The 24,291-nt window shown below is 39.2% G+C and overlaps 3 protein-coding genes across 4 annotated transcripts in view; all 3 read right to left on the bottom strand.

Annotated features, from left to right (window-relative positions):
• The window catches only part of si:dkey-14d8.1 (uncharacterized), a 77,233-nt gene extending 75,949 nt beyond the window's left edge, over positions 1-1,284 (bottom strand). For both annotated transcript variants that reach the window (XR_011519658.1, XM_070548993.1), the window contains exons 1-2: positions 1,108-1,284; positions 43-411 (exon numbers count right to left, since the gene is read on the bottom strand). Coding sequence is in view for 1 of the 2 variants with exons in the window: in XM_070548993.1 (XP_070405094.1) it covers positions 43-411; positions 1,108-1,177 (439 nt within the window). In the remaining variant the exon portion in view is untranslated. The remainder of the gene's footprint in view (positions 1-42; positions 412-1,107) is intronic.
• A 1,352-nt stretch (positions 1,285-2,636) lies between these two features.
• Positions 2,637-7,378, bottom strand: LOC139071554 (zinc finger protein 184-like). The gene is made up of 7 exons (XM_070554163.1): positions 7,191-7,378; positions 5,685-5,893; positions 5,488-5,580; positions 5,284-5,376; positions 4,976-5,086; positions 4,609-4,732; positions 2,637-4,498 (listed from the first exon to the last, which is right to left on the bottom strand). Exons 1-7 carry the CDS (start codon positions 7,213-7,215, stop codon positions 2,802-2,804), a joined length of 2,352 nt encoding a protein of 783 aa, XP_070410264.1. The 5' UTR covers positions 7,216-7,378; the 3' UTR covers positions 2,637-2,801.
• Positions 7,379-7,543: 165 nt separating this feature from the next.
• On the bottom strand, positions 7,544-23,750 carry LOC107384762 (uncharacterized). The gene is made up of 7 exons (XM_015958210.3): positions 23,558-23,750; positions 22,491-22,598; positions 22,332-22,388; positions 22,079-22,237; positions 21,747-21,906; positions 21,549-21,649; positions 7,544-9,163 (listed from the first exon to the last, which is right to left on the bottom strand). Exons 1-7 carry the CDS (start codon positions 23,567-23,569, stop codon positions 8,999-9,001), a joined length of 762 nt encoding a protein of 253 aa, XP_015813696.3. The 5' UTR covers positions 23,570-23,750; the 3' UTR covers positions 7,544-8,998.
• Positions 23,751-24,291: the final 541 nt, after the last annotated feature.

The following is a 24,291-nucleotide window of genomic DNA, read 5'->3' on the forward strand; positions in this document are numbered from 1 at the left end:
AAAAATATAATTTTTGTTAGTTTCTTGTTAAATCTGACTCACGGTTAGTCTCCATATCAGTAGCAACAAGCTGAGAAGATTCTGCTAAGGAAGACGTTGATGCTTCTGAACATTTTGAAGCAGCAGGCTGCAAACTGAGGGCTTCACCCAGAATGCCCAACTGCATGGTTCTGCTCCAACCCATGTTCTGACGCTTCTTGATTTTCCTGTAGTTTTGCTTCAGTTTTTTTATCTTCTCCTTGCATTCTTGAGCTGATTTGTTAAATCCTAGGGAGGCCAGTTTGGCACTGAGGCTGTCGTAAACGGCATTGCTTCTCACTTTAAGCAGGAGGTCTTGTTGAACGCTGGGATTTGCCCAGTAGACTAATAAGGCATGGACCTCCTTTTTGGACCAAGCAAATACGGACGTATCTGTGAAAACAGAAAGCAAGTTGTTGTAGGGGTTTTCTTTCTTTGCACTAACTCAGAGACATCTTGGACAGGTCACGTTTGTACACAAGAATGTGTTCTCCAAAATTTTAACTGGTTAAAAAAATGTTAATTTGTGACAAAATACGAGTAAGCGATGCATATAAAGCAGAACACAGGAAACAAGGTCACATTTAAGTTTCAACACTGCAAAAGGCTCTTCTTTTTGTTTTGGGTTTTGGGCATTTGTTTGGGTCTTTCTTTGAACGTCCACATCAGGCCAATCACCTCTTTTCTCCCCACATAGATGTGAGACCACGTGGCTGTAGATGACCAACCAGGGACATTCACTTTAGCTGAGTAAAAACCATAGACTGTACATACAAGTAAAAACAAGTAAAAGTAGGTTCTCTGTGGAGCGCGATGGTGGGAAACTGGTAATAAGGTGTTCACTACTATGGGTGCATCTGAAAAACATACTAAATATGTCATATTTAGACAAACATCTCAAATTCTTCCCAACAATAAATCTCGAGCTACAGGGAAAGCTTAACAGCATTTAAAAGAACATATTTTATCACTTAATCTGCAGTTTATGTTCTATAGTCATATTTAAGCTTCTTTATAGGCTGGCTCGTTTGGCTCACTCGATCCACTCACTTCCGTAGCAGTCTGTCTGATATTTGTAACACAACTCACGTTTAATTTGCGACCACGCAGCACAAAGCTCCTGAGCATCTTCACGAGACCAGTTCACCACTGACTCCATATGTCAACTTTCCCCTTGATAGCAGATAACACGGGCAAACAAAACTAAATAAATTTGCAATGTTTTTTTTCTATCAAAATGGCGTTCCGTTTTCTCGTCGCAACACTGACGTCATATCTATGAGCGACGTTGCTTGCTTGACTGCCGTGTGTCGCCGCCATATTAGAGGGGTCTCCACATTCTCCAAAGTCAATGCAGACCAAGATCTGAGACCCGTTATACAGGGACCTAACAGGGCCTGTTGCCCCATAACTCCCACAGGGTCTCCCGAGAGATGCGGCCAAACCTGAATATATATATATATATATATATATATATATATATATATATATATATATATATATATATATATATATATATATATATATATATATTTGAATATATCAATGGGTTGAATGCCTTCTCTAAATCCATAAAACACATGTACAGTGGTTGGGCAAACTCCCAGGAACCCTCTAGGAACCCCCCAAGGGCACAGAGCAGGTCCACTGTTCAAAGCTAGGTCAGGAGTCCAAATTAACTAAACTTTTCATTTTTTTCAGGCCCTTGTTGGTACGAACAAACATTTGACAGGTGCTGGAGAGAAACTATTTCTCATGTCCAGACCCCAAGGACCTGTAATTGGTGGTACCAATCACTTACTGACATGGGAATAACCCCTGAACCATCTGGTTCCAACTTAAACCTCCTACTCCTGGGAAGAAATCATGACTTAACTTGCAGGTAAAACTAAACCTTCAAAGACTGATGCTGAGGCTGCTAGAGCAGGGCTTCTGATCACTCACACACTTTAAGACTTCACTTCCATTACTTCTTCCTTTGTACTTCAATGTTTAGCTCATTTTCTTCAAGAATGAACACATTAATTCATTAGCACAACTTAGTTGGAAAACAGTTCCTTTGCCAAGAATTTTTATTTTGTTCAAAAATCATCCAAGACAAAGAATACAAAAAAATCCCACATTACATTGCTTACTATGCTTTATACATAACTCGTGATACATAATTAAAGAAAGGAGTTGTGGCAAAGTGTTTCACACATACGCAAAATAAAAAAAAAGCTGTGATTTCTTTCTAATTTACCAATATCAGAGCAATAAAACAGAAAAAAAGTGACACAAACTAAAAGCAGACACATAATGTTGACAATTTACAATTTTGTAAATTAAATGTTTTACAGATTTTGGAAGAACACAGTAACACAGTTTCCCGTGATGCTAAATAGCATTATCTCCAGTCCCATGCTTCAGAATACCTGTTTTGCATGATATGCATCTGTTACATGTAGGCTTTTCTGATCGTAGCTTTTTGCTAAGACCGATGTTTGGAAAGGACTTTCCACATGAACTAGAACAAACATTGATTAAAGAGAAACTAAGTACATAAAATAGCTCATTATATGTTATTTTAAGAGTCGGATGTATTATTAAAGTATAACTGTACTTACTAAACTACATGATAAACTAATGTCTATCTCACAATTTAAAATAAGTTATGCTTATGCATCTTCATATATTTACTTGCAATGCAATTGTTAATAATGACCTATTTTTATAGTTAAGTGATCAAAATCAAGCTAAAAACACTTATTTCTGGATCCATAATTGCGTACATTATTTTAGTATTAATAGTCATCGCTGCCCTCTTCTTCCTCATCATACTTCTTGTTGAGGGAGTGCTTCTTGTGCTTAACCCTGTGCCGCCGTTTCCCGGTGAAATCAGGGAGAGCTTCCCTGGTATGCAGCTGCTCGTGCTTCTTAAGAAGGCCAGGGACAGAGAAGCCCTTCCCACACGTGTCACATGTCCAGGGTTTCTTGCAAGTGTGAGTGCGTTTGTGGACATTCAGATGGGAGGCCAGCTTGTAGGTCTTCCCACACACATCACAACTGAACGGCCGTTCGTTGGTGTGTAACCTGATGTGGACCTTCAGGTTCCCCACTTGTGTAAAGGTCTTTTCACAAAGGGTGCACCGGTAGGGCCTCTCTCTGGTGTGAATCCTCAGATGAACTCTCAGGCAGTATTTACTTGAGAACTTCTTTTGGCAGACAGGACATGGGATCTTTGCTTTAGGTAGGTGGTCTTGCTGGTGCCTCTTCAGGTCAGACAGGTAAACAAAGGTCTTCCCGCACTGGGAACAGAGATACTGGCGGTCTCCGATGTGGTAGCCCATGTGTCTCTTCAACAAGCTGGGAACAAGAAATCTCTTGCCGCAGCGCTCGCACATGTGGGGTCGATCTCTGGTGTGCCAGCGCTCGTGGTTGGACAGCTTGAAAGATGTGGGGAAGGTTTTGGTGCAGTGCTTGCAGGGAAACGTCATCTGGCTCGTGTGGCATTCCATATGCCTTTTGAAGTAGGTGGACTGCGTGAAGCCTTTGTTGCAGATGTTACAGTAGAAGGGCTTTTGGCCGCTATGGGCCAATATGTGCTTTGTGAGGCTCTGGAGTTTGCTGAAACATTTGCCGCACTGGCCGCAGGCATAAGGACGAGAAGTGCTGTGTGTCTTCAGGTGATTGTTGAGGAAACCCTGTGTGCGGAAACTTTTGTTGCAGGCTGAGCACAAATAAGGCTTCTCCCCCGTGTGAATGCGCTCGTGGTCCAACAGCTTTGATTGATAAGGGAAGCTCTTATCACACACGCTGCAGTTAAACCTGTCAGCCAAGTGTCTGAACTGCTTCTTCCTTCTTATACTTGGCCTCGAGTCATCCTCACTCAGTCTTCCAGGAGGAAGAGGTGGCAAAGCTGGGAGAGACATCGAGTTAGAAGCAATCTGTGACACCCACTGATGCAGCGTGACGCGCTGAGTGTGAGGTTTCTGACCATCTTTTGCTCCTGCACAACCAGCGTTCTGTAATGCGGAGGAACTTTTAAATGGCACCTGAACAACTCTGAAAGGGATTGGTTTCAACTTCAGTGGCGTCGAGTCATTTTTCTCTGTTGCTCCATCGTTTTCTTTGTTTTGTAGAGTTGTGGGAAGAGGCGGCTGATCAGAACTCTTCTCCTGCACCAGGTTCTCACTCGGTGTTGCTGCTATTCCACTCAGCTCTGCTGTGCTGGTGTCAGCTGTTTTTTGAGTAGTTTGCTCATCTGGTTGAGGCTGAGCAACAGAAGCTGATGGGATGTCATAATCGTCATCTGAAATATCGTCCACATCTTCGTTATCACTAAACGAGGAGGGGCTTCTTTCACTTATGGTGATCTCCTGTGGTTTTGGTAACTGTGGTGGTGGTGGTGGTGGTGGTGGAGGAGGGGGTGGAGGTACTGGTTTGGGCATAAATGCGAGTGAGGACAGCACACAGTCGCCCACTGAATTTGAGACAGTTGCTGTGCAAGGAAAGGAGAATAAACAGTATTTTTCTCTGTTCTTTTCTTTATAACAAGTTAAAACACTTGTTGGTGTTTTTCATCTAAGCTTTAAACAACAAGAGCTGTACCTTTGACACTAAAGACTCCTTTGGACTGCTTGTGAAGAAGTAGAGTCTTTAGATCTCCAGGATCAGGGATGATTCCTCCACATGCATTGAGGACATTAGAGTCCATTGAGATCATGGCACCGAGCTAAGATGAAGGAACCAAGAAATGAAAAAATGATACATTTATGTTGAACATATGTGCTGAAAAAAGGATGCTAAACGACTTGTTTTAAATAAAATGTGTTTTTCTCATCTGACCAACACTTAAGCTGGTTTAAAAAAATCCAATGATAGCAGAAATCTGCAGCAGTGTAGCTAGTATTTTATATTAACCCTGCCAACACTTTAGAAAGTGTTGATGTGTTAGTGTTTTCTAAATACAGGTTACCTGGGACAAATTAGGAACAGGGAGAAGTTTTTCCATCTGGCAAACAAGGCCAGCAGTCAGAGTCTGCAGCGCCGTGTCAAACTTGCTGCCGTACTGAACTGGAAACACTTCCTGAATAGAAAGAAAAATATCTAGGTTGTGAGTTTAAAATGGGAAATGCACAATCCTAGAAAAACATGTTATATGTCAAAGGAACAAATTCTTAACACAAGAACTGCTTTTTCAAGCTACTACACACTCAAATCAGCTGTTTTATTAAGATAAGAATAAACCAATGCTGCACTAACATGATGGTCTGGTAAAATCACCTGAAAGAAGCGCTTCCTCTCAGTGGGGTTTTTGAGCAGATGCTGAACCAGCACCATAAAGTTTGTCTGGGATTTCTCCACCTCTGTTTCCTTCTATATATATAAAAAAAATACAATGTCAGTATTTTTTCAGGCCTTGGGATAATATAAACGTCCTGGAAACACAAAGCCGGCCGTTTCTCCAGAGAAAAGTTATATGCATACCCCTGAAGAAATGGGGACCTTCAGCTTATTTACAAGTGTTTGAATAGCCTTGGCATCTGGTGGGTTATCATACTGCAGTAAGTCCAAAATGATCTGAATTAAAAAGCAATAAAAAGTGTTAATGGCTGACCAGGTAACTGCAGTTTTTGTAGCTTCTTCGTGATCAAATGTCATATATTACTACTTGAAACACGCACCCTTGATCTCAAGCCCAAGATTAGCTGAGCACTCTGCTTGAAAGTCATGAGCTCTGGCACAGTCTGTGTCACCATGGTTACAAACTCTTCTACTTTCCCATAATGCTTCACGTTTCTCTGCCTTATGACCTGCCATATGTACGAGTATGTAAGCTGCAGGGGGGAGGCCAATAGGCGGAGGGATGCCATGGGAAGGGCCCCTCCGGCACCTGAAAAACAGATACACATTTCTAAATTACATGTAGAACAAATTTCATATAATCAAACATCCTCACCATCGGAAACTTAAAGCAGTTTTGAAACAAAATAATAAAAAGCAACAGAAAATTATAAAATCTATTACATTGTTATAGTTTTTTTTCATATAGATTATCTTAAAAATGTGAAAAAAGTTACAAGTAGCACATGGCAAATAGCGCAAGTGTCTGAAAAACGTTTCATAATAATGCCAACCTGAGTGGAAGATGAAAGAATAGGTTACAAAATGGGAACTATATACATCTTTGAGACATAAACGGTGAGTTAAAACACCTAATTTTCAAAATTTTACATCTGGGCTATTCAGTTTAGGGTCTCAAGGGCCGCCATCCAGCATGTTTTAGTGGTTTCTCTGCTCCAACACACTAGATTCAGTGGTGGAATAACCTGTGCAGCAGCTCATCAGGCTCCGCAGAAGCCTGTTGATTGAAACCAGGTGTGTTGATGCAGACATTAAAACCAAAACGTGCTGGATACAGGTTATGTCTTTTTGAGTTCCCCCTTTCGACATCTGTTTTTGCTCCACCCACCATCCACTCACCCTAACCACCCAGTCACCAAAAATGTATGTTTTGCATAATTATAATTTATAAAATAACTCTGTGTAGCATGCTTTTATGTTTGTTTCAGGTTATGATAAGGACACACATTTTTTGTGAGTGGATGGTTCCAACTCGCAGCTGGGTAGAGCGGAAACAGATCTCGAGGGGGGAGGGAACTCAAATCGACAGGACACCTGCCCTCGAGGCCCGGAGTGGAATAGCCCTGCTTTACATCTTTAACGTTTTGATAAATCTTCTTTTGACAGAGCACAGCGCTTCCGTAAGAGGCGCAGTAGTGAAAACTAGCTTTACAAGCTTCTCCGCTTTTACAAAAAAGTGCACTTGTGCGTGTGCATGTGCAGTGATGAAGGGCGCCAATCCATATAAATAGTTTGATACCAGGCTTTAAATCCATCGTTCCTACTAAACTATTGCCCACGAGTTATCTTATGGGGGAAACTTGCCGTGTGACGGTCTATTCTTATACTTGAGATAATTTAATTTTCCAACCAAACTGCAGCTAAAGATCATTATCTAGCTTGCTTCTGTACATTTCCTGTTGGAAAAACAGAACAAAAGCTGTCTATATCGAGGTTATCAGGTGATGGGAAGCATTCAGATTACAGCAGCGGAAGGATGGCGTTGCGTTTTATTTTATTAACCACCAGCTACCGTTAGCTTGTTCGTCGTTAGCTTAGCAACTTACCTGTTGTACTGGACCGTCGGTCCATACTGTGATCAAGGTGCGTAGAAAATATCACCAACGAAATAAATACTCCGGACGGGTTGTAAATACAGCAACTCGGGGAAAAGCGTAATGTTTACATGTATTAAATCATCTTATTTCGGGCGTCAAGCCACGAAGAATAATGGCGGCCGGTCAGTAGCAGCTTTCCAAAACAAAAGTCTGACTACTTCCGGCGGATATTACCGTGCAAAATAAAAGTTTATATATATATATATATATATATATATATATATATATATATATATATATATATATATATATATATATACCTATATATATAAATTCTTAGTCCTAAGCATATGACAAAAGGATTAGTTAAAATGTAATTTATTATACAAATAAAATATATAAAGAAAGCATTGTTGGCAAAAAAAAATACTATGTTCTTAACGTCATCATCAAAAGTTCAACCAAGCAGCCTTTCAGTTACACCCTAAGCCACATTCATTTAAATCCACAGTTATTAGAACATCAGCACAACTGGATTATTCTTTCTAATTGTGTCAAAGAGGCATCATTCAAATACTTTCCCCCAGAACAAGAACAGAGGTCATTTTTACACCCAGTGCAGTTATGACATGAATGGTTCTGTTATTTGCAACTGCAGGAAAAAAAAGGTTTATCAAGAGGCTCAACTTGTAATATAATTTTACATACAAATGCACATTTTTGTAATTTACAAAAATTAAAGTCATACATATTGTTCACCAAGAGGACTATCAACTATTCAGAAAATGTAACCCCATAAAACACTTTTAATATAGTTTCATTCATATTTTTGAGTAGTATGTTTTGGACATAAATCACAGACTGTTATTGAAATGCTAACTGGCCTCTGCAGATACGATATAGCCTGCGGTCTGAGGAGATTCTTAGCCTACTGATTCATAGGGATCTCCGGCATTGGTCATGTTTGCAACTGGCATTTCCTCCAGCCTACGGCCTACTCTTTTGTGACAAGAACAAGCCCTCCTTATGTTTGTAGCTGAGCTCATCCGTCCATCTATCTATCTGTCTGCATCTCCCTCACTTCACCTCATCTTGTCTGTCCTTGCTCTTGCTGCTGGACTCTGACACATACAGCACAAGAGCGCTCAGACCCGGGGAGTCATGTTCTCATGACTGAACGTGATTGACTCTGAATGAGGCATTAAAAACTCTAACACACTCACAGTGAATGAGGAGCAGCTATAGATCACTGGGCAACAGCTTCCAAAACAATGAGTGGATTCAACATGCCTTTGGCGATGGCAGGCTGCCATCTGGTTAGATCTTTGATTCATAAAGTAGGACACTTGTTGAACTTCTCAGAGTGTTGTTTGTGACTAGTAGGTCCATAATTTGTGACAGATCACAGATCACAACAATGTCAACAAGTACAATAGACGCTGTATTCACCCTTCCAGTTGTTTTTCTGCAGAAGGAATGAACTAACACGTTTCAGAAAGAGTCAGCATTGGAGCAGATGTGATTGCACACAATCATTGAGTCCCATTTCAAAATAAAGTTCTCCAGTGTTAGGTGTTAATTTGATGTGACGTCCTGATTGCAGCAACACCTGTCAGTGGTGGGAAAAAATCCTCTCAGTACAGAGGTGCTGAGGAGATCTCCTGCCTCGACTGAAGAGCTTCAGGGAGTTTTTGCATCACACCTGCTTTTGCAGCAGCTCAGCTTCCTCTTATACAGCAGCTCTGGTGCGTGCACTCAGATGAGCAAAATCACAAAAAGTGACAGGCCACACTCATTTATCTGTGCTCCATCGTGCTTCATCCACTTTCATGTTCAGAGATTGCCTCCCTCGCTGGCTGTATTTCAGAGGCGTGGGTGAGCGTTTGAAGTGGGATGGAGATAGACACAGTTGGGATCCTGTCAGGAGCTTCTCTTTGGCCATTTAAAGGGTTGCACACTGGTAAATGGCCTCCAGATCTGACCTACGGAAAAACAGAAATAAAAGAAATTTAAACAAAAAGAAAAAAAATCTAAAGGTTGGAAAAATGTTACTTTATGGGTTTATCATAAAAATGCAACTGCCAGATAATGGCTAACATTAGTTTTATTACATTAACAAACCTAAAATGACTCCTACGTATTTGATAAGGTGCTGTAAAATTTACCAGACTTGTCTCCTTATGAGTGTTAAAACCAAAGCAAGGGCACAGATTCTGACAAGTGTTATTAGACGGACCTGCAGATATATCTGCGTAAAATGAAAATTTGCACCAAGGATATTTATTTTGAAGAATGGAAATCACTATTGTTCAAGGTTATTTATATGAGCTATAACTAGGGCTCAACTCTTGCTAAACAGCTGATTATGAAAGTTGGAATTTGCATTGTGATCAAACAAAAACTCATTTTGGTGTTGAGCTAGTGATCAGTGCTGTTAGAATTTATGTTTTTGACCATTCACGCAGTCATCTACTTTTGTTGTATTACCAAAGAGGAGACAACATTCAGTGTGTCAGTAACACTTTACAATAAGGGTCCTTTATTTAGTGCATTATTAAGCGTTAATAAACAAAGGGTCCCTTTATTAACTTTATTTAGTGCATTAATAAACATTAATAAAGAAAGGGTACCTATTTTAGTGCATTATTAAGCGTTAATAAACAAAATGTCCCTTTATTAACTTTATTTGGTTCATTATAAAGCGTCATTAACGAAATAGTTCCTTTATTAACTTTATTTAGTGCATTATTAAGCATTAATAAAGAAAGGGTACCTTTATTTTATGTATTATTAAGCGTTTATAAAGAAAGGGTAGCTTTATTTTATGTATTATTAAGCGTTTATAAAGAAAGGGTAGCTTTATCAACATTGTTAGTGCATTATTATGTGTTAATAGAGTTTCTTTATTAACTTTACCATTATTGCTAACTTTTAAGTGTCCTTAAGGTTAGGACAATGGCTTAGTAATGCATTATATAATGTTAAGCCATTGTTAAAACTTCATAATTTATTTCTGATTATAATCAGTCACTCTGAGTTTTTCATGCAGGCTGAACATGGGAATAGTCTCCTACACCTATCTCCTGCATTAGCTTCTGACAGACAATAGACGGTAAAACTCTAAGATTTGAAAATCCTCACATATGATATTTTTGTCACAATTCATGACCTTGCCCATTTTGGCTCCTGCCGGCCTGCAGGAAGGCTTTTAAAAACATTTTTGCAGAAAGGAGTGAGAGCGGAGAGTGTCGGTGATGGTGACTTTAGTTTGCAACATGGCTGAATGCATTCTGTTAGCCAATCAGAAGCAAGGTGTGTGCATATCATTAATAATAGTGACTAATCCTGCTGTTTTCAGTCCACCTCTGCACCAGCAAACTTCTGCATCTCAGAAAAGGAGCATCAACGCCTTTTTATAATGACTTATAAGGCATTGGTTTACACTAGGGAACACTGCAAATGCATTGAACAAACAAACTTTAATTCTTAATAAAGCATCAATTGCATCAAATGCAACCAAAAAGGGACGCTTATTGTAAAGTGTTACCAATGTGCCAGTAAATGTTTCCAACTCCTGAACAATTGAACTAATTTTGCTAATGCTATTGTTAGTTAGCTTGCTGGAAACAGCCTTACTAGAGTAAGGTGTGAAACTGTTCAACATGTAAATGGTTTGCAGGTCCTTGAAATATGAAGGGCAATATGACAACCTTCATTTCATTCACTGGTTCATCATGATTACAATCTTCCACATTTCCTGGCCTTGGGCAGCTAACGAGATGACGCGGAGTCCTCCTCACCACCGGGCTTTGGGGAAGGGAATTCATTCACTCCCTGGCAGCAAAGACTCCGATGTAACGTCATTCGCAGGTTTCAGTGATGGGTTCTGTGCTACAAGATAAAAACATAATGCTAAAGGGTCTGGGAAGGTTCCACCCAGATGTAGGCGTTTGCTAATATCGGTCTCTAACAGAGACACAAATTCTCTGCTCAGTCTGCAAAATAAAGTTATTTTATTTATTTATTTGTTTACTCAAAGGATAAGTTATCCCACCCACCCACCTACATTCCCCCTGTAAACCAAAGCTATGCACATTTAGAATGGCCTTCGTTGTGGCCATTCTCTTCTTCTTCTTCTTCAATGAGGGAGGCAGGCTAGACGCCCATGAGGCGTATTGCTGCCACAGCCGCCCAAACACACCGCCAGAGAACGTCACAGCGTCTGATAAACCCCCGTCACATGCAGAAATCACATCAGGGCCCACACCCTACGCCGGTCCTCCACACCCAACAAGGTCCGCAGAGAAAACACTGACAGACCCGTAGCCCTCAACCTCCAAAAATAGGCCTCCCTCTCATGACCATACCGTCCACAGTGTTTGTAATAAATTTGTATTAACATGTTTCTTATCCATTTGCTTCCTTACAAAATGATGGTTTATAGGCAGATAAATAAAAGAAATGAAAAAATAATAAATCTGTAAAATTTTTGTAATTTTGAGTCACATTCCTGGTTCCTGGCAAGCAGGAAAAAACATATATATATATATATATATATATATATATATATATATATATATATATATATATACATATACATATATACCGACCCACAGCCACCCACCAAACAATGTAACCCATAGCACATGAAAGCCCCTACCCAAAACCCCACCACCCAACGATCTCATGGCCTCCCTGCCCATCGCTGAACGATACTCAGGAGAGCCCATGGCAACCTCCAGGTCCACAACAGTGCTAAATTATTGCTGTCTAATCAGTACCTTCATATGCCACACCTGTGAGGTGGAACGGATTATCTTGGCAAAGGTGAATTGTTCACTAACGCAGATTTACACAGATTTGTGAACAGTATTTGTGAACAATGAGTAGTTTGTGTATTTAGTTCAGATCTTTGAGTCCAGCTCATGAAAACTGGGAGGAAATACAAAAATGTTGCATTTATAATTTTGTTCAGTGAAATTGTTTAGCAAAAACCAAGTCCTTGTTATAACCTTGAAGAGTAGCGGTTCTCTAAATTGTCTACCTTCGAATTAATTATTCTTAGTGATAAATAAGCTATAACCAAATACTTTCCAGTCTATGAATTTCATGCTAGCAAAGGCAGTCTTTTAACATGGATGTTTTTACATCACATTTTTCAAGTTGATAAGAAGTTTTTCCAAAGAATTCTGCTAATTATAGTTCTCAGAGATCATTTGGATTTGTTCAACATCGTTATCAGCAGATCAGACCAGCCAAGAATCAGGGATTGTTATTGGCTCTCATAACCAGAATCGGTGCATCTCTGGTGTCAAGTCAACAACAACAAAAAAATAAAATAAAAATAAAAATAAAAAAATAGTGGAAAATCTCAAGTTGTTACAAATGTTTTGTAGGGCCAAATATCTTTAGTCTTCCACAACTTCAAATGGTGTTTTTCTTTTTGGGACTCTGGTAGTTTGTCCTAAAGTTGAAGTGGTAGCAGCCAGCTGTTTCTTCTTGTCTGATATCATTGAGCGGAGGGCCTCTCACACCAGTAGTGTTCTGTTTTCAAATACACGAGTGTGTGATGAATTGAGGACCCAGGGAAGTGCAGAAGTGCAGCGGTTCAGTGAGGCTGAGACGGTCCAAAACATGTTATTGGCAGAGATATTTAAACAAATGCGAGAAAACCACTTTATTCATTTTCCTCCACAGTTTATTAATAGCTGTACTACGTTAGAATGTTGTTAGGGGCCCTGAAAAAAAGGTTTTAAGCTTGTTTTCCAAATTTGTCGCCTGTTACTTGTTTTTTCTTTGCCACATGTTGATTCCCATCTTCCTGTGCTCCTGGGTTTTTCTAAAATTTATTTTAATTTTATCATCAAAGAAATTTCAATCAATCTCTCAGCTTCTGGGTCAGCAGTCTGTGTCTGATTTCGATTGGACATTTTTATGATTCCTGCCAAATTATTTGCATAATGCAAAAGAAATAATAGTGTAAAATGGATAAAATTCAATAAAATTGTTTTTTAACTTTTAACTCTAATGACTTAAGTTCAGCTGTCTGGTATTCAATTTTCCTATCAAGTAACATTTTACTTTTCTGTAAATATTCAAGGCGTTCATCACTGTTTTGAAGATTTCCCATTAATGAAGTCATTTCGTCTTCGATATTTTGAATTTATGGGAAACCACACATCCCACGGCTGAGCCGGTCATTTTGATGTAACATTTGTGCGGGTGAACGCTGGTTGCTGTGAAATGCTTGTAATAAATATGTCGGAGTCCCCAGGGTTCCTGATTCCTATATAAATTGATAAACTAACAGATAGATAGGTTGCCACCATGTCTTGAATAACTAAGCGTGTTGACGCTCCATCTGCAGTAATCGCTGAATAATTTCAGAAGATACACGGTGTGAACCAGTATTAGATACAAGTAAAGAAGCATTTCAAACAGTTTGAACCCTAAAACCTACAGCTTAGCTCCCATCATGTTGCGGAAAGCCAAATAACATTTAACCAAAATACCTCAGACAAAGGTTGAAGTCAGGCGTGTGAAACCCGAGGGCCACTGTCCTGCATGTGGATTCATCTGTTCAGCAACCCTTCAACCTCTGCAGAAGCCTGTTAATCACATGCTGATTCAAATCCGGTGTGTTGAGGGTTGAAACTAAAATGGGCTTGATGCGGCCCTCGATGGACCAGGGTTCCTCACCCCTGGTTTAAGCCAAAAAGCACAAACATGTACCTATAGGGGAAAGCGTACGAAAGCACGTTGTGCATGAACGATGCTGTGTTGGTCTCTCAGTCACTTATCTTTGAGACAGGACGTTTCGATGGAGCAAGACTTCAATCAGGGGTGACAGCAGTTGAACTATTTTCTTTTGGACAGTATGAAAAAAACCCACACCTACTAATGCAGAGACGGCAAGACCAGCACAGACGTATTTGGTCGCTCTTCCCAGGAAACTAGATGTTTGTGGCGCTGGACTGTCCTGTGCATTTCCAGTAACTTTACACAGTATTGAAGTCAGTTGAACTCTGACTTTTTAAATTTCCTCATACTTTGAATGAAGACTTACCTTTAAATGTTCGAGCAGCTGATATTTGTTTTCCAGCTGTAACTTTAATAAAGCCAGTGACATAATTAAATTTGATATCTTCATGACATGTAAATAATTTAGTGAACTTACACCTGGTTTATCTAAGATTTCATATTTTAAATCCATAAAAGTCAGCTCAGTTGTGAGCTTCAGAATTATCTGAGCGACTGAGTTTTTACTTTCCTGTAAATTCTCAATGAGCTGATGATAGTTTTTAAAATTGTCCTTTAATAAACTTAGTTTTCCTGTAAGCTCTTGAATGTCCATAACATTTCGGGTTACTGTTTCAGACTTACAAAAACTGGGATCTTTCATTCGAGACGTAACATGTTTTAGATGTTGTTCACTTTCACAGCGCAGAGCATCCATGCACTCCTGAACCTGAACACACATTTTAAACTCATCTTCCAGAAAACTGATGGTTTGCTTCAGTATTTTTTGTTTCTGGTTACATTTTTCTTCAATGGTTTCATCAGTTAGGGTTTCAACGTCTTTGTGACTTTGCATCTTTGATTCAAATGAAGTAAGGTTAGATTCAAGTTGTTTTATGACCTCCTGTTTATCCTTTGTGGTGCTGTTATTCTGATCAGACACGCCTGATTTTGGTGAATAAGTGAAAGCTGTTATGATCTATGAAGATCTGTAATGATCTGGGTTCTGGTCGAATATTGTCAGAACAAGGCGTCACTTTTGCCTTTGATGACGTCATCAAAGAGAACCGCGCTTCAAACGTAAAGACGCAGACGCTGGAGGCCACGCCCACCCCACGCATGCGCGTTACTTTAAGAGAGGACGTTAACGCTAACGCTAGCTGTGTAGTAACGTGGTATGTTTTATTTTGATGAGTCTGCTTTGTGAAGGCTGTAGTAACAACTTGTGACCACCAGGGGGCGAAAATAACTTCCAAAAATTGAGTTCTCCTATCCTGTTTCCGTCCAGATGACCAATAACACACATATCAATTAATTGTAAACAGAGTATAAATATTCTCTCTGTTTATAATGGTAATCAGCCCTTTATATATATACTTGAATGACGTATATATTAAATGACCGACTACAAGCAATTGAATGCTTAACAAGAAATTGGTTAGAAATAAATTGTTTTCCCCTGAGTTCATCCATCTTCATTTCTAAACTTCTTCAACTGATCAAACCAATGCGGAGAAATATGTTTGCACCATATTTTGAAGCTCTCGCTTCAAACGAAGGCTTGTGTGTTTTTTTAAGTGAAATAAACTTATTATTAAAATACTTTAATTGACTACAATCAAAGATTTGAACTCTGCCCTGCTGCTCAATTAGCGTCCAAAGCAGAACTCAACTTCCGCCAGTCCTTCACAATAAGAGTCCCGAATATACGTACCTTTAATTATTTACTAGTAGAATGTGATATATGTAACATTTATCTAGGCTTCATGTTATAATTTTTGCTTGTTTTTCTCTTCCTCGCATCATTTTAAGTGGGTTGTTCTGTGGTCATAATGATATGGCTAGTTGATGTTAGGTTTTGATTTCAGTAAAGCGAACAGAAACGAAAGCTAGGCAGATGGGAGGATGTTTACTGTTGGATCAGCTGTAGCCCAGGTGCTCATCTGATCTGAACCAAGAACATCAAGTGTGGATCAACTGATCTTCTCGAACTCTTCCCAGATGTTCGCACACATAGGCATGGATACATAGATACCCACACGTGTACATACGTACATACATACCTACAGTATATACAAAATTAAATTAAATAAAACTGCTGTGAGGCACTCAAAGAGAAATAAGGGCATGCAAGAAATTACACTCTAGTTACTTTCTGCATTCTTAAATAAATCAGTTATTATTTAAAATTGGATATGTTATAGGAAATAAACAGTGAGCCATCACCAATATCAGGCTTATTTTGCAATTGATAAAAATAGATTATGTTGTGTTTTTTTTTCTAGTTTAAAATTAAAAATATGTTTTATGTAGTAATATTCGTTTTTGGAAAGTGTTCGCTCCTTGAAATAACTAGTGAATGCAAATTGTAGTTTTCAAAATTATGATTTTTTTAATGAAAGAGATAAAGCTATTCAAACTAACCTGGCTCTTGCTAACCACAAATAACCACGTGATTATTAACATATTTCGGAAGGCCAGGTTTTGTTTCACTTGTCACAACTAGATCTGATTGCAACCAGACCTGTACAAGAGTGACATCACTAGAACCTGTCTGACAACATGAGGTTCCACACTGAAGAACAATTATCAGAATGCCTGAGTCTGTGGGGCCTCACTTGATTAAGGTTAAGGTCAGAGGCCGTGATTCACAGCAGCAATCAGACGTGGTGGTGGTGTGATGGTCTGTATCGGGTCTGCTTCAGGGTTAAGTTTTACCACCACATTACCACCAGGGGTGCTACAACCAGGTATTATGCTTGGGGGTAGTTTTTGTCTCTTAATAAATTATTTATTATTTATTTATTTAACTTATGTTTTTCAGGAGGATAAACTGCTTGAGATGTAACATCTCGTTTTCGAGCAGGTCCTCCTACAACACAACCAATAACAAATAAGGTGGCAGAGTTAGAAAGTTATAACAGACTTAAAAAAAAAGAAAAGAAGGAAAGTAAATAAATAATAATAGTAAAATTAACGATATGTATAAATATATATATATACACACACATAAGCATGGATACATAGATACCCACACGTGTACATACGTACATGCATACCTATATACAAAATTTAATTATATAAAACTGCTGTGAGGCACTCAAAGAGAAATAAGGGCAAGAAATTACATCGTAAATAAACCTAAAGTGAAGTAATATCCCAATTTTATACAAAGTTTGGCAACAAAATACAGCATGTTAGCCAGTGAATGCACAAAATCATTATAATAAAGATTAAACAAAGCAACTACAGCTTGGCTTTACATAAGCATGAACAGTGCGGGAAAATTGTCGAATTGTTGAGATGGATCTTAATTTAGTGGTTAATTTATTCCAGTCCAGAGGAGCTTTAACACAAAAGGCGAGTCTACCCACCTCCTTTTTAAAACGAGGAACAACAAATGATGGAAGAGTAGTTAAGCGGGTGGAATACAAGGAATCAATGGGAGCCAAAAGAGTTTTTAGATTAAGTGGAAAATCAAAATAAATGCATTTAAACATAAATATCAACCAATGAAATTGTCGTCTAGCTTTTAAAGGAAGCCAACCAAGAAGTTCATACATATAACAATGATGAGTGTTAAATGAACACCGCAAAATGAAACGACACAAACTGTTGTAGACGACATCAAGAGACCGCAGGCTAGAAACTGTTGAGTTTTGGTACAAAATATCAGAATAATCAATAATCGGCAACAGAAGCTGAGTGACAATTCGCTTGCGTACAGTAGGTTCAAAGCAATTTATTGAGTTGTAAAGGATACGTAAACTCCGTGTGACCTTAAGACATGTCGTGTGAATGTGAAATTTAAAAGACAGCTCTGGCTTCAGCCAAACTCCTAAATATTTCATTTTAACAGAAGGATGAACCGGCGAGGAATCCAAAAAATAAAGATTAAGAGTCCTGTCTCTGTCAGATAGAGTACTACATCTATGAAACAGCATGGAGTAAGTCTTTGATTTATTTAAAAGAAGTTTGTTCTGAGCTAGCCAGAGCTGCACTTCGTCAAAATTAGGCTGAATAGCTTCTTGTAATTTGGATTTACTCGACTTAGAACAGTATAAGACCGTGTCATCTGCATATAACTGAACAGAACAGGATCTGCAGCACCGTGGTAAATCATTAATAAAAATTGAAAATAATAACGGCCCAAGTGAAGAGCCTTGGGGAACACCTCTGATGACTCCTCGCGTGTTGGATTCAGAACCATTAAAGGAAACAAATTGAGAACGATGATGAAGAAAAGAACTAAACCACAGAAGAGACGGCCTTGACAGACCAAAAGCATATAATTTATCTAAAAGACGAGGTCAAAGGCTTTTGTTAAATCAAGAAAAATTGCACCACCAAATAAATTATTGTCAAAACCAGAATAGATGTCATTAGAAAATTTAAGCAGTGCAGTAGTTGTCGAGAAGTTTTTTCTGAACCCCGATTGGTACTGTGATAGTAGGTTGTTGTCCTATAAGTGTTTAGATAGTTGGATAAAAACCAGTTTTTCAAATACTTTACCAACTGTATTAATTATAGCAATGGGTCTATAGTTATTAGGTTCAGATGTATCATTTCCTTTATTAAGTGGTATTATATTAGTACATTTCCAAGCTTTTGGTACAGAACATGAGTTAATAGAGTGATTAAAAAGAATAGATAATGGTAAGGCTAGAACATCAGCAGCTATCCTAACAAAGCGACTCTCTATGCCATCTGGACCTGCAGTATTCCCACTAGAGAGAGACAGTATAACTTTACGCACTTCCTATGAACGAATTTCAGAGAAAGAAAATCCACTGGAGCAACAGTGAGGCAAGGTGTAAGACCCATGATGTTCTGCAGAGGCAAGGAAAGGAGAGGAAGCAAAGTGCTTACTGAATGCTTCAGCAATTTCAGCCGGGTCATTAATAAGACTCCCATTAACATTCAGATGTGAGATTTTAACATTAGTTTTCCCCCTCAGGTCTTTAATTTTATCCCAGAAGCGCTTAGGGTTATTTATATCCTTATGCAAACCATTCTTATAAAAATTAGCTTTAGCATTCCTAGTTTGGGTAGTACAGAAGTTTCTTAGTTTTCTATAAACTGTCCAATGCTCATGCAGATTGCTAAGTTTTGCTACTTTCCACGCTTTGTCTCGCCTCTTAAATAAAGCAATTAATTCATGAGAAATCCAAGGCAAATGGCTGCCCTTAATTTTTACACTGACCCAGGGAGCATGTTTATCAAGAACCTGCATGAACTGAGAGTGGAAAAATGCCCAAGCATCATTAATATCAGGTATAAGAAACAATCTATTCCAATTCAGAGACTGCAGCTCCCGTAAATACTGATCAGTGTTAAAAGTATGCAAGTCACGAATTCTGATAATCTTAGATGGTGTATGTGGTAAAGAAATTTTCCAGAAACAAAAAATAACAGAATGATCACTAAAACAGTTGGGCAAAACGCTGTAATCAGAAAATCTATCTGGGTGAGTTACTAATATCCAGTCAATAAGAGAAGAGTTTGTGGCACAAGTCCTAGTTGGCTCAGAGACCAGCTGTGTCGGATTTGAGCTATTTAAAAGAATACGTTCTGGAAGAGTAGATTCATCAAGCCAGTTAAGATTGAAGTCACCAAGTAAGATCAATTCCATTGTGTCTCCCAACGAATCAACCGTTGCTAGTAAATTTTGTATTGCTTCAAGATTAGGGGAGGAGGAGGGGGGGGGGGGTAGATGTTGCCAATTATAATGTGCTTATTTCCATTAAAAGACATTTTAGTAAGATGGCTTCGAAGTGAAGTGGTTTGACTGTCAGAACAATAACCTGAGATTTCAGTCATCATTGTAAACGTGTCCTGTTGGTCTGTTACAGGAATGAGAGGCCTAACTAACTACCGTCCGTCCTGCTGCGTGAACTCTATGCTGCAGACTCTTGCTGCTACCTGGGAACTAGCAGTGATTCTAGAAAAGTAAGCACATTGAGTAATCTAATCCTTAAAATGCATCTGAAGGTGTGGAATACTGAAAAACATTTGAATGATTATTTCTGATTAAAATCGGTCTCTAAGGTTTTCATGCAGGCTGAACATGAAAACAGTCTCCTCCACCTGCGTTAGGTTCTGACAGAAAATAGACGGTGAAACTCTAGAATTTGAAAATCCTGACAGATCTACGTCACGCTGTCACCTACGTTTATGGACTCGCCCATCTTGACTCACGACGGGGAAGGTTGTTGTTAGTTTAACGTCCAGGAAACAGCAGAAGACTTCTCAACTAGTAGAAGCTAGCTGTTAGCAATAGCAACAACACCACACAGAAAAACTCTTCAAGGCTTGTCTTATTTGTGGAGATTAAACATCAGCCTTGCAAAGTAATCAGAGTCAGTGGTAGAGTTGTGTTGCTGTTATCTAGTCTGAGGCGAGATGTCCAAATATCAGGAAATAAAACTCAAAAATCTGCTGTCTGAGGCCCAGTCCCAATACTCGCACTCCCAGAGCATAGGGTGTCCAGATTCTCAAGTGCAGAAGTGGATCAAGCCCCTTTTGCACCCTTGATCCGCACTTCACCCAGGTTTGCATCATTAGGGTGACCAGACGTCCCGCTTTGTGCAGATAGCATTATCATTACTTTTCACACATCTAGCGAATTGAGACTTATGCACCGCGTTATTGGCAGTCTCGCATTTCGAGTTTCAATCTAGCATAAACTGCGTGGAGAAAGCTGCCTGTTGCTGACAAACTCGGAGACGGGACTTTAACGCAGGTCCAGAGCATGCACACGAACCACCCAAACAGAAGCGTCGGTGAGCACGGCAGGTAGATGAGCACGGTGGAGAAAATGCTGTCAGAATAAAGACTTGTGGGTTAAAAGGGTTCAGACAGACTCTTGATAGTGTCCATGTGATGTTTCTCAGAGTAATACTACTAGAGACCACTGCAAATGTATTGATTGAGTGTTCGACACCGTGATAAAAACACACAATATTAAAACCGCTTTCAGGTGTAGCAGATTCTTAATATTTTCCACCTGGAAATAAATGATTGCATGTCAGATGCTGAAGAGAAAACTGTGTTTGTGAATTTGACCAGGTGGCAAGTGGCTGGTTCAGGAGCAGATGATTGTAACATCCCCCTGCAGCTGAAGAAAGTACTCACGGCCACGCAGAGCGACGCAACTCAAAATGACCACCAGGTATTTTCCAGTGAGTTTCTTATACAGGTGAAACTCGGAAAATCAGAATATCATGCAGAGGTTTGTGCAAACGTTCGTTTACGCAAACACAAAAGTTGCCCAAACCAACTGCTGAGTAGATTTTTCTAGCTGGCTGACATTTCTCTATTTAAAATTCTTGTTTTATTGATTCAATGCAAAACTCTAATTTTCCAAGATTCTGAATTAGGCTTTTCTTAATCTGTAAGACATGATCATTACAATTATAACTGATAAAGGCTTGAAAAATACTGCCTTTCAAGTTATGAGTCCATCTCTTAAAATAATTTCACATTTAAAATGAACTACTGAAATAAATGAACGTTTGCGCAATATTCTGACATTTCACCTGTATATGCATGTTGCCATTATCCATCACAATCATAAATGATTCCAGTAGAAAAGAGAATCCAGCCAGTTTAAAAGGATGAAAGTCTTACCTGCCACACTATCAGAACAACGCATGCAGCAAATGGAATTAGCACCAAAAGTAAGGGAGTTCTTTTGGACCAGCTGGAGCTCCGACTCTCCTCATGACCGTCTGCAGGAAGATGGTTATTATTAATGCATCAGCTGGCATGATAGCAGACCTGTTTTCTGTCTCCCTGTCGAAAGTTCCATCATTCACTCAGGGTCACCTGGAGTTAGCCGACGGTTGATGCATGGTGGTGGCTTGCAGGAGAAGCCTGAGGTTCCTTGAGAGGCTGCATGTAAGAGGTCTTGGATGTAGTCGAAGTAAAGACCAGACAGCAAGTTCTCCTCCTGATAGTGACACTGGAAGACCTGCATAGCTGTTTCCTGAGGGATCAGCCGACAAACTACCCTGAAATCATTCACTTATGCAGAACTACAATTTTGCACAAGTCTGTTTCAGCTCAAAGAACACATTTAGCTTTAATGCCATGCACCACTCCACAAACACGTTAAATCACTTGGCTGTGTGTGGGAAATAAAGCTGCTTATCACCCACCAGTTCTTCGTGGTCAAATGTGAAACGTAGGCTTTTCAACATGGCGACAAAGACGATTAGGTTATCTTTGTTGGAGGAGACGGCACCAAACATGTTGGACAGTTTTCGAAGACTTTGCTCCAGAGGATAGATATTTAAAACCACCCAGCAGGTGCCAGCCTGTGACGAAGACACAAACATTTATCTGACATAAAACATCACAAGCATCTAGTTGCTGATTGAGTATGAGTGGTATGTTGCTGCTACTACATACCACTTCTTTGGGAATGAAAGTGACAGGAATCTCATAATCAGAGGGGATGTTCTGCTTCTGAAGAAGGAATTATCACAGAAAACAACAGAGCTCTGGTGAGGAGACGTGTGGTCATCGTGCAGCACGTTTATGGCGTGACATGTAGGTCAGCAGTCTCACCAGTATCGACAGCTTGCTCACATCATCAGTTATTGGGGTTCCAAATTTCCCAGAAGAGAGGTTTAAAGTTGAAAACAGACTCAGGAGGAAACAAGTTGTGTTGAAGATCTGAAGCAGACGATGTATTAAACGTTAGACATGATGCACCACCTCCACTGCACAATGAGTAAGATAGTAAATAACTGCTCATTTTATTTGTTGACAAATTTTGAATTCACTGTAAATCAGGTTAATCTGAAATTTGTGAAACATGTTTAAAGAATAAAAACACAGTGGTGCCTCGACCAAGGCTGCCACTGGTGTATTTGTGCACAGGAAATAACAACCCTGCATGCATGTGCTGAAGAGGGTTGTGTAGCCTCACCGGCATTATAAAAATGGATGCTGTGCTTTGCAACAATAAATTACGGTGAAAGAACTGCAGCTGATTATTGATGCAGCAGGCTGTCACAAAATCAAGTTTATGCACAAGTGCATGGGTATTCTTTAAAGCATTAATCTGCTTTTATTTAAATTGTTTGGTAATCTGTGACAACTGGTTAAAATGCATTTCAGATAAAAGGTTTTAGCTGGTTTAGGAGATATATCTGGCATTTAAAAAAGGATTAATTACATTTTTTCCAACAACTTAATTAAAAATTTAAGGATATAATTAAGGAATTAAAGTAAATCAGCACATTAAAATAAAGGATCATTATTGACTGATATATGCTCCAGAATACCTGTTTGGATGTCTTTTATTATGATCTATAAAAACACAGTTTTCTCTGTACTTTCCGGTTTTAAATGTGCATTTAGAGCAGCGACTGCAGACCTCTTAGTGCATTAAAATGCTTCAGATGCTGCTCTGGGAGGCACTTTTATAGAAGTGTTGTTGATATTTTATACTATGCAGAACATTTATTTTCTACATTTAAATAGGATTAAATGCTACATTTTCCTAAAACCAAGATGACAGAAGATAAAACTGTAAAATGTGTAAAGTAAAAGTTATTTTTTTGCAATCCAACACAGCATTATTATACATTTAGTCAATTCTTTGTGAAAAGGAAAAAAAAAACACTTACTTCCTTCCTCATATGGAGCAAGAGTCCAAAGATTCTCAAATCCGGTGCATAAAACTCAGCATCTCCAGCTCAGAGGAAGAACTCATCTTTGTTTATCTGCGTCCTAACATCCAAATGTGCAGAGGAACTTGAGGACGGCCCAGCGGTCTGCTTTGACTTCAGACAAACTGGTGGGGTCTTTTTGACGTGGTGGAGAGGCCGCCCACTAGCTGAGTCATTATGTCACACTCTGACGCTGTCTGAGACTTTTCCATAAACTCCCACGTATCAGTTTGGTCATCAGGAGAAGTGGGTGCTTGTTCTCCAGAGAGAATATTTCTCCAGGAGTATGTTAGGGTTATTCCCCAAGCTGTTGTTTGGAAGAGTGAAAATACCACAGCCAGGGAGAATTTGAATATATGCTCCTTTAAAACAAATCTTTATGAAATGACCGAGTTTTAGAGTATTTATCAAGTCTTAGTGGATTACGTGGTGGCCTGGACCTCTTCTGTTACTGGATATGTTTTCAGTGAGAACAGACCCAGTTGCCAGATCTGCCCCTGATACTCACTGATAAGTGAACCCATGTAAAAGCCATTATCCAAATTGATTTCCATTACCAAATCAATAGCAGTCACAAGGGATAGATTGGGGAAATGAAGAAAAGCAAATTATTTCAAAACGTTTCACTTCCTGAGGAGAGTACTCGGTCTGCTCTGCATCTTCTCTGGGGGCTTTAGTTTCCTCCCGCAGTC

This window comes from Nothobranchius furzeri, chromosome 1 (assembly GCF_043380555.1).
Source record: "Nothobranchius furzeri strain GRZ-AD chromosome 1, NfurGRZ-RIMD1, whole genome shotgun sequence".
Taxonomy (NCBI): Eukaryota; Metazoa; Chordata; class Actinopteri; order Cyprinodontiformes; family Nothobranchiidae; genus Nothobranchius; species Nothobranchius furzeri.